Raw genomic sequence first — 10,942 nt, 5'->3', positions numbered from 1 at the left:
CAAGGAGGTCTCTAAGTAGGGACCAAGGCAGGGAGGTCCAGAGCATCCTCAGCTTGAGGTGCAGCATGTACAGAAAATCTCAAAGGAGGCATTAGAGTAATGAGAACTAGAACATATCCAGATCTTAACTTTTTATGGGATTATTTTTAAAAGAGAAAAGAATCCTGACCAGTTTTACTCAGTGGTTATAGTGTCAGCCCCAGGACCCAAGGGTCTAGGGTTCAATTACAAGTCAAAGGCACATACTTCGGTTGCAGGTTCCCCAGCCCCAGTAGGGGCACATGCAGGAGGCAACCAATTGGTGTGTCTCTTTCATGTTGATGGCTCTCTCTCTCTCTCTCTCTCTTCCTCTCCTCCTCTTCCTCTTCCTCCTCCTCCTCCCACCCTTCCACTCTCTCTAGAAATCAATGGAAAGAATATCCTCAGGTGAGGATTAAAAAAAGAGAGAGATAAAAATCAAATAGAAACACCAATCAGAAAGGATATATGCACCCCTATGTTCATAGCAGCACAATTTACAATAGCTAAGATCTGGAAACAGCCTAAGTGCCCATCAGCAGATGAATGGATTAGAAAACTGTGGTACATCTACACCATGGAATACTGTAAAAAAGAAGGAATTCTTACCATTTGCAACAGCATGGATGGAACTGGAGAGCATGTGGGACCTCCTAAAGGCATAACCCTATGCTAAGTGAAATAAGCCAATCAATGAAAGAAAAATACCACATGATCTCACTCATTTATGGATAATTAAGACCATTATAAACTGATGAACAAAAATAGATACAGAGGCAGAGCAACATCGAACAGACTGTCAAATTACAGCGGGAAAGACGGGGAGGGTTGGGGGGTATGGGAGGCTAGGGGAAGGTCAAGGGGAGGAAAAATAAAGGAGACATATATAATACTCTTTGTAATACTTTAAGCAATAAAACAATTAAAAAAAAGAAAAAGAAAAGAAAAAAAATCAAATACCGGGTGCCAGTAACAACGAATTTTATAACCATTATAGTCACCTGGAAGCATAAAAAAATGTCCAAAGTATGTCCAGCTCACTAGGAAGTGTCTGTGCGCATGGGAGAGGGCAATGGGGCTTGGTAGAGCTGACAATCCAATAGGATTCCTATGGAAACAGAAGGGGCAGAGTCCTGGTTTGCTGGCCTACTGAAGGCTGGACGGAGTAGAAGAACCAAAAGCTCCGAACTACAGATTCTCTGCAATCGGCTTTGACACAGGGAAAGAAGAGCCAGATTCTCACTCTAGAGATGGGGAGGGGGGGCCAGATCTAACCCACACCACATGCATTAGTCCTGGTCATCCTACAGCTGATGGGCAACTCATTCCCATCAGGGGAAAGGAGCTAGTTAGGGGAAAAGGGGTCACTTTTCATCTTTTAAAGTCTTCATTTATATTTTAACCTCAAATGTATTATCAGTGTCTCAGATTCAATTTAATCTTAAGTCTTTAAAAGCTCCCTGAAACAAAACCATACTTTTTTTAAAGTTCCTTCACTTCTGGTAGTTTTCCCTCTGTCCCCAGTTTTGCCCTTAGAATTACAAACTTTATCAAACCATCAGCGCTCATGGACTTGGGCCTCTCTAGAGGGAAGCCTAGAGACTGGCTCCAGATGAGCTGTGCCAGTGCATCCAATGCTCATGACACCCCAAACAGTACTGCGTAGTACTCTTCTCTGTCATGCCATCATACTAGAGCATCATCTACATTGGGCCAAGGGTTCTTGGCCTTCATCTGCTCTAAGAGGACACTGGGCACCACCTTGTACAGCTGAGCAAGCAACTTACACATGGGGTCATGAGGCAGGTGTTTCAGAGCAGACTCTCGCTGACACATGTATCAGGATCAGTCTTCCTTAGTAGTGCATGGCCATAGCCTGGGACAACCCATCCTGAATTGAGTGTGTTCCAGATGTAGTCTCATCTGACACACCTTTGCCAACTTCCTTTTGTAGATGCGTCAGCCAAACAAGCACTTCCTGATTTGCCAGTCCATGCAGGGTCTTTGCCGGCCCGTTCATGGCTGCTGCGAAGGACAGGTAGGGATCTGAAAGGGCACTGCCTGTAAGTGTGGTGATATGAGCACCTACACTGCCACCTTCATGGTCACTGTGGGTGGTGAGGTACAAGCACATGAGCTCAGTAAACTGAGCATAGGCATAGCCTAACATGTTGGTGAAATTGTGGGACCAGTCTAGCTTAGTCAATGGCCCAGTAATTCTGCCTCCCAGTACAGATTCCAGCAGATCTTTGCAGCAACACAAGGTAGTGTTGCAATCAGATCCACACAGTTTTTGTAAATCAGAATCAATAATTGGTTCTGTTGACACCCTCTGCATATGCTCAGGCAGTTACTTCCACTGCTGAGGGCTGTAATGACTGCACGGAGCTGAGGCATGGGGTGTAGATTAGTGGGAATGTCGTCCAGCATGGTGACCATATGGGGAGGTTGAGCTGCCCTCTTTGTCCCCTCTTTCGAAGCCAAGATACCTGTTCCTCTACTGGGATTGGCCCAGTTACCAGCAGCCAAAATAAGCCCTCCTGCAGGGGTTCTTCCCCACCCCCACCCTTAGCCTGGGACAGCAGTTTCTGGCATTCAGGGATACTGTAGCCTCAGAAAAGGATCAAGAACTGATGTTTCCTATACCAGTTCTATCATGCCTCTCATGCCACTAGACATCCTGTCCACAGTAATCTGACCACCACTGTCTGCCTTGCTCCTTATATATCAGAACAGCCAACAGGTCTTTCAAATTCATGCCTTGCAGCAAAAAGAAGACAGGATATATTCTTGGCTCCAGGCAGAGAGGGGGAGAGAGCTGCTGCAGAAATGAGAGCAGCTGCTGGTGAATGAGGTTCTTGATTAGTTTAATTAGATATAATTAACTACATAATCTAGTTAATTAACAACCTGGAACTAAAATTCTAAACTACTTTAGCAAATGCAGGAAATGGGGTGGATGTGACAGAAAAGAGATAGGGAAGCAGAAATATGTTAAAGGTCTCATCTCAGAGGGGTGGAGGAGAATGACCAAAACGCCAATTTCAATAATAAGGGAGAAGAGTTATTAATGTAATGCTATTTAAAATTTTTATGGTTAATTGTCAAATGTAACTGAAAAATAAATTTTAAAAATTTTAATTTGCTGGTTACCAACTCAGAAAAAACATAGGTATAATTTAAAGATAAATTATTACCAACAACTGCCGAGACCGGTTTGGCTCAGTGGATAGAGCGTCGGCCTGCGGGCTGGGGGGTCCCAGGTTCGATTCCGGTCAGGGGCGTGTACCTGGGTTGCGGGCACATCTCCCGGTGGGAGATGTGCGGGAGGCAGCTGATCGATGCTTCTCGCTCATTGATGTTTCTGGCTCTCTACCTTTCTCCCTTCCTCTCTGTAAAAAATCAATAAAATATATTAAAAAAAAATTATTACCAACAGAATGAAGTTAAATAGCAATACTTCCAAATTAACAGGGGGAAAAGGCAGAAAAGAGACAATAAATCCCACAAAAGAAAATGAACAAGGTATAATAAAATGTTAAGTAGAAGAAAATCCAAACACCACAGTTACCCCATCTGAAAACGAAGCGTTTCAGTTTGAGTTTAAAGAGATACAAAAGCCTGCCTTGCAGTTCATAGGAGACATACCTACAACTAAATGAGAAAAGACCATGGAGTGGGAACAGAGTGGCACTATTAACATCAAGAAAAGTAGAATTCCAGATGAAAGAGAAAAGTGTCCTTGCCCTTTCTGTCTGTCTGATTGTGGCAAACAAGACTGAATGGGGAAATACAGGAGAAAAAAAATAAAAAGAAGAAAAGCAGAATTCAAGACCAAAGGCAATAAGAGGGGATGCTGTTTAAAAATGAAGCTGTAAAGAACCTACAAGTCAGGGAGCCCTGCTGCCTGGGACCACAGGTCAGCAAAACACATATAAAAAATGCTTAGAAAGACAAGAAGACACTTTTAAAACCACGCCTACCCTGGGAGACTGGAACGCTCCTCTTCCCACGCTGGCATATTAAGTAAACAAAAAATAAGCAAGGACAGAGAAAAGCTGAGTTAACTTTTAAAAGCCATTAACCTGTTCTTAACATTTACAGAATGTTTTACTTTGAAGGAACATACTACCTTCATTTATGTACATAAAGTATAAGCAAAGGTCAATTGTGTGTTCAGCTGCAAATCTCAATGCCAAAAGTAGAAAATGTACAAGCTTTGATCATAATACTGACCATCCTATATAATAAAGAGGTAATATGCAAATTAACCCTCACACCCTCACAAGATGGCTGACTATGACCAGGCCGGCCAGACTTCTGCTTAGGCCCACTCCCCAAGGGGAGCAGGGAGCAGGTAGTAGGACATCCCCTAGGGCTCCCAGTATGTGATAGGGGGCAAGCTGGGCTGAGGGGACCACCCCACCCCTGCACGACTTTCATGCACCTGGCATCTAATAACCCAATAAAAATGATGACCCAGGCTGGCAGGGGGGCTGTGAGGGGCGACCAGGCCAGCAGAGAAGGGCAGTTGGGGGCGACCTGGCTGGCAGGGTGGGCAGTAAGCAGCAACCAGGCTGGCAGAGGGGGCAGTTACGGATGACCAGGCTGGCAGGGTGGGCAGGAAGAAGCGACCAGGCCAGCAGAGGGGGCAGTTAAGGGTGACCAGGCAGGCAGGCAGGTGAGCAAGATTTGTGGGCTCAATCCCCAATGGGGGGCATGCAGGAGGCAGCCAATCAATGATTCTCTCCCATCATTGATGTTTCTATCTCTCTCTCCCTCTCCCTTTCTGACTCTCTCTTAAAAAAAAAATCAATAAAACATATTAAAAAAAAATGATGACCAAACACTCAACCATTTGGACAATTAGGAAACACTCATTTGAGGGGGGAGGGGATGGTTAATCATCACCCAAGAATATTTTTCCATTGATTTTTCAGAGAGTGGAAGGGAGGGGGAGAGACACACAGAGAGAAACATGGATGTGTCACACTAATTGGTTGCCTCCCACGTGCACCCCGACCAGGGCCTGGGATGGAGCTTGCAATTGGGGTACATGCCTTTGACCAGAATCGAACCCAGAACCATTCAGTCTGTGAGCTGATGCTCTATCCACTGAACAAAACTGGCCAGGACAGGAAACACTCTTACATATAGAATATATAAAACTAACATTATTTGAAAGACCAACAATGTAGATAAAACTCTGGCAAGCCTAATTAAGAAAAAGGGGGTTGGGAGACAAAGTAATATATAAAACACAAAAAATAAGAAGGGAGACATAACTTGACAAGACTTTAAAAGTAAGAGAATTATATGTGTTAACTCCATGACACATCTGAAAACCTAGGGGTGAGCTCTGTTAGTGGAAGAGCATTTAAATTCCCCTAGTTGGAGACCATTTCAGAAATCAGCCCTGAGCCAGCTTCAGGCAATGAGAGGTTTGCTGGGGGTTTCTGAGAAAGCTCTCCTTCTCAGGACGTTCAGAAAGAACCCTCTCTCTTCCTCTTTCCTCTTCCTTTGTGGACATAAGGTCTGGGACTGCCGAGCCTCTTGCTGCTGGTCGAAGGACAAAACCAACACGTGGAAAAGTCCAAAGACAGGAGAATCAGAAGACCCTCAAGCCAAAAGCTGGAAACTGAGTAGACGCCAAAGTCCACTCTCCCTCTGAACTTCCAATTATGTGAACCAAAAAAATCTCCTCCCACTTTAAGCCAGCTTGAGTTATTGTTACAGTCCAAAGATCCTACTGTCCGACATCATACCACAAATAAAGACTAGAGTTCTGAGCATAAAAAAAATAAATAAGAGACTTTAGAAAATAGAAAAGCAGTGTGATTTGGGTAGAAGAGGCCTTCTTTAGCAAGAGGGGTCAACTTAAAAGTTATCAAGAAAAATATGGACTTATCGAGGTGATCACTTGGTAAGTTATATAAATGTCAAATTACTATGTTGTACACCAGAAACTAATACAATATTCTATGCTAACTGTAATTGAAAAATTAAAAAGCATTTTAAAAAATACTGACACTGACTACATAAAAATTAAAAATCCTGAATGCCCACAGGCACGTTGTGTCAAAGGGCACAGACAGGAAACCATACTGGGACCACACATCACAAAGGCTAATACACAATATCCAAAAGCTCCTACAAAGTGATCAAAAGCACACAAACAATCCAACGCTAGTAAGAATTCAGCACAGTGAGCAAGCACCTTTGCAAGGCCTTAAGAATGGTCCACAGGAAGAATGCTCATTCCCTTTGACCAGCAATGACCCCTCTGGATGTGTACAGTAAGGAAATAACCCTGAACATGCAGAGAGTTTTACGAACTAAGGTAGACTCAACATTAATAGATTAAGAACTGGGACGATTCTGTCCCTAAATTCAGAGGGCACTCATCAAGCTGTCCAATGTTCTTCAGAGACCTCCACCCTGTAGGACCATGTTTGTTGGGAAGATCTCCCCTTCGCTAAGCTGACCCAGGATGTGACCCTTCCTTTCCGGGTGCAGACCACAGTCTACTTTCTATGACAAATAGACAGAAAAGTGTCTTCTTTCTCCTAGGATGCTGACTGCCGGAGAGCAGGTTGGACAGCCACCTGAGTGTGCCCAGAGAGTGTGCCATACCCTGGCGGCCATGTTAATACTGCAGACCCCATAGAGACGAAGACAGACACAGCCCACAGCCCACTCCACCACACCATTACCTTGGAATGGGGTCCCTCCAGTCACCCCTCTTGTTTGCTTTCTTTGCTCTGGAGAATTCATTCACCCAAATGCTGCCAAACAGACCAAAGCTGACCTGCAGCCACCTCTCAGCACCTCCTGCTGGGCTGACTCCCCCCAAACACTCAGAACCATTGTCTCCACTGTCGGACTGGGGAGACTGGTCTGAGATCTTCCGGCTGTCGGGACCCAAGGTCTGCTTTTGGTCCCCAGCCTCTTTCTTCCTCTCTCCTTTTCCTAGAGGTTCTGGCAGTGGGTTGTTGCTGGGAGACTTGGTTTCTTCATCTGGATCAAATCTAAGGAATAATTTCTTTCCATGGACCTAGAAAAAAATAACATGATCTAAGCCTTTGCTTATAGATGTGTTTGTATACCATCCCCTCCCCCCCGAAATTCCTATGTTTAAACTGTAACTTGCAATGGGATGGTATCTGGAGGTGGAGCCTCTGGAAGGTGATTAGGTCTTGAGGGTGGAGCCTTCATGAATAGGATTACTGCCCTTGTCCCTTCCACCATGTGAGAACACAGGGAGATGACCATCTATAAGCCAGGCAACTGAATCTGCCAGCACCTTGATCTGGAATTTCCAGCCTCCAGAACTGAGAAATAAATTTCTGGATTTGTAAGCCACCCAGTCTGTAGTATTCTGTTACAGCAGCACAGACAGACAGAGGCTTACAGACCCAGAATGGGGAAGACTAGAAGAGGTGGATGAGCCATGGTAACATGAACCGACAAGAATGGGGGCAGAGTTGGAAGATAAAGGAAGACTTGCTCAAGCAGGGGAGCAGCATGGCAAAGAATGGGCAAGGAGAACTGTTAGAGGAGCTCCAGAACTTTCAATATGATTGGAAGAGAGATCTGGGGCAGGGGCAGAAGTGTGCTAGAGAGGGAGGCACGAGTCAGACCTCAAGGGAATTCTGACTTACACTCAGGGCAAAGGTGAGCAGGTTGGAAACGACATCAGAAGGTTATGCTCTTTCCTTACATCCTTTCTGGCCTGTGGGACTAAACATGGCTCCCAACCAAAGGTGCACATCAGAGTCAGCTGAAGTGATCAGTCTCCAGCTTGTGTATTTTTTATAGTTCCATGTGCCACTGTAAAGCCCACTTCTGGCTGAGAAATAGCAGACTGAAAGAGGAGCTGCATGGAGTCCTAGCATGGTTGTCTTGGGCTCAAGGAAGTGATGGCGTGGAAAGTGCCGAGACAAATTCTAGGGGCGGCATAGGATATGCTGAGGGAGGCGGTCCACCTGTGGGAGGTATGACCACCAGACGATGATGGACTCACCTGGGTGTCCTGGAGCCACAGGGACTGGAAGCTGGCAGGGTTTAGCTTCTTACTGCTGCCCCCTGTCTTGACCACCTGCTGCCCCACAAAGGGGGAGGTCAAATGGTGAAACTTCCTCACTGATGGCCCTTCTGGCATCCCTGCAGGCGGAAATGATGTAGCTAGTTTCTCTCGAGCACAGTGATGGTGAACCTTTTGAGCTCGGCGTGTCAGCATTTTGAAAAACCCTAACTTAACTCTGGTGCTGTGTCACATATAGAAATTCTTTGATATTTGCAACCATAGTAAAACAAAGACATATTTTTGATATTTATTTTATATATTTAAACGCCATTTAATAAAGAAAAATCAACCAAAAAAATGAGTTCGTGTGTCACCTCTGACACGCGTGTCATAGGTTCGCCATCACTGCTCTAGCATCTCTGCTGGGTGTCAAGCTCTGAGCTTTCAAGCAGCTATTTTTTTGCCACCAACTTTTAACAGTATATATGACCAAAAAGGGAGCGTGGCTTGGGAGGAGGGTCAGATCAAAGAGCCGAACCAGCTGAGCCAGCTTCCCAGGAAGGGTCTCTCCTTCCAGCTCCTCTCCCCCTTCTTCATGTGGCAAACAATTAAGCACCTACAGAGTGCTAGACAGCACTTCAGGGTACCCTCTAATTTGGTCCTGTGGCAGCTTGAACAGGAGCGGACCCTTGTTTCCTTTTGCCTGGACTGTGACCTCTTACTCATCTCCACACTATCTCTGTCCTCTCCTTCCTCCCCCAAAACCAATCCAACCCACTGCTGCTGATGCATTCCCCCCTCCTTTTTTCAGGAAAGAGATGGTCACTCTAGGGAAAGCTGTAAGGGGCACAAAGACACAGATGTGGATTGAGCCCTCCCAGGAGCCCCTCACAATTAAGGGTGCTGTGTATGTGACAACCACAGTGCAGAGCTCAGAATCAGGACAAGTGCAGACACAGGGTCACGTGGGTTCAGAGCAGGGAGGGGTCACTTCCAGCTTAACTACAAATATTTATCCCTGGTAATGGATAAACAGCTGGGGTTCCATTTTAACCCTGAATCAAAGCCCTGCCCCAAATCATCCAAGTTCACTGAGAGCTTGTGTAGGAAGCATTCAGATGTTTGAGTCTGAGAGGTCTGCACCCCAGCTTCTCAGACACAGGAGTACCGCCCCCTATCCCCCTACCCAGGACACGCTATGTAACTGCCTGTTTCCTCGCCTGCACAGGGACTCTATACGTAAGGATGAAAATCCAAAACTCCAAGTGGGTACCTGGCATGGTGGTAGCTAGTGTATTTCAGCAATTCTAAAAAACATTTTAAAATCCCTGAAATGGGGATGCCTCTTACAAGCCATGCTTTCTCATAGCTTAATTAGTAGTGCATTCAATAATGTGCTCTTTAAATCTGATGGTGCCTGAGAGTCACTAAAATGTAGTAATATTCCCCTAATCAGACCTTCAAGACACTCAAGAGTCTATAGCAGCAGTTCTCAACCTGTGGGTCGCAACCCTTTGGGGGTCAAACGACCCTTTCACAGGGGTCGCCTGAGACCATCGGAAAAACACATATATTAATTACATATTGTATTTGTGATTAATCATTATGCTTTAATTATATTCAATTTGTAACAATGAAAATACATCCTGCATATCAGATATTTACATTACAATTCATAACAGTGGGCTTACAGGTCCCTGTAAAGACTCTTAGTTTTAATTTGCGTGAAATGGAAAGCTACTGGAGAGTTTTAAGCAGAGCAGTAACAGGATCTGACATGGATTAAAAGGATCACTCTCACCCTAACCGATTTGGGCTCAGTGGATAGTGTGTCAGCCTGTGGACTGAAGGGTCCCAGGTTTGATTCCGGTCAAGGGCACAAGCTCGGGTTGTGGGCTAGATCCCCCATTGTGGGGCGTGCAGGAGGCAGCCAGCCAATTATTCTCTCTCATCACTGATGTTTCTATCTCTCTCTCTCCCCCCCTCTCCCTTCCTGAAATCAATAAAATAAATTTAAAACAAACAAACAAACTGGATACTTGCAGCTGCCCTTACCCTCTGCTAGCTCTCTGTGCCCAGGTCATTTCCAGAGGAGGAAGCTTCTGGAAAAGCCTCCCTCAGACATGCACCTAATCCTTAAAGTCCCTAGACCCAGGGCATGTTTAAGTATATTTTTGGAGATGGAAAACTGAGCAGCAAATTGCCTCTACCATAGTCTTAAACGATTAAAATGAGAAGGGGCACTTTTTTTTAACCCTCACTGGAGGATATTTTTCCATTGATTTTTAGAGAGTGGAAGGGAGGGAGGAAGAGAGAAACACTGATGTGAGAGACACAAGGATAAGTTGCCTCCAGCACGCCCTCCACTGGGGTCCAACGAGCCTGCAACTCGGGTCTGTGCCCTTGACCAGAATCTAACCAGAACCAGCGACCCTTCAGGCCGAGGACCACGCTCTGTCCACTGAGCCCAAGCTGCGGGCAGGACGCAGACTGACCGGAAACCACGCCTGCCCTCAAGGCCCCTCAAGGCCCGGCTAAGGGCTCGCAGCGGACCCACTGAACCAGGGGAGAGGAGCGTCACCGTCCTCCTGCTCTCGAGGGAAATCGCTCCCTCCCGTGGGGAGCCACAAAGGAGGCTCTCCCCAACTTTCTCCAGGTGAGGGGCTCAGAGGTGGGCGCAGGAACCAGACTGAAAGGCCCTGAGGACCCTCTGAGAGGAAATGCTGGGAGACGCGGTGGTAAGGAGGCCCCCGAAAAAAGAAATTCGGCCAGGGGTGCGGGTTCCATGGGGACGCTGCTAAAAGTTTCGTAATTCGAGTTTTTCCGCTGATAACAAAGTGACGACAACGCGCACGGGCGGCGGCAAAGCTCGGGGGGGGCCCCTCTCCGCGCACCTCC

At 46.0% G+C, this 10,942-nt stretch overlaps 1 protein-coding gene and 1 pseudogene across 1 annotated transcript in view; both read right to left on the bottom strand.

Annotated features, from left to right (window-relative positions):
- Positions 1-8,179, bottom strand: part of NEIL2 (nei like DNA glycosylase 2) — a 14,291-nt gene extending 6,112 nt beyond the window's left edge. Inside the window, exons 1-2 of the mRNA XM_006774784.2 lie at positions 8,042-8,179; positions 6,732-7,072 (exon numbers count right to left, since the gene is read on the bottom strand). Coding sequence (XP_006774847.1) covers positions 6,732-7,072; positions 8,042-8,179 — 479 coding nt within the window. The remainder of the gene's footprint in view (positions 1-6,731; positions 7,073-8,041) is intronic.
- Positions 1,017-2,669, bottom strand: LOC102771686 (annotated as a pseudogene).
- Positions 8,180-10,942: the final 2,763 nt, after the last annotated feature.

Source organism: Myotis davidii, unplaced genomic scaffold, assembly GCF_000327345.1.
Source record: "Myotis davidii unplaced genomic scaffold, ASM32734v1 scaffold524, whole genome shotgun sequence".
Lineage (NCBI taxonomy): Eukaryota > Metazoa > Chordata > Mammalia > Chiroptera > Vespertilionidae > Myotis > Myotis davidii.
The sequence above is the reverse complement of the archived record's forward strand: the minus strand, read 5'-3'. Positions and strand labels throughout refer to the sequence as shown.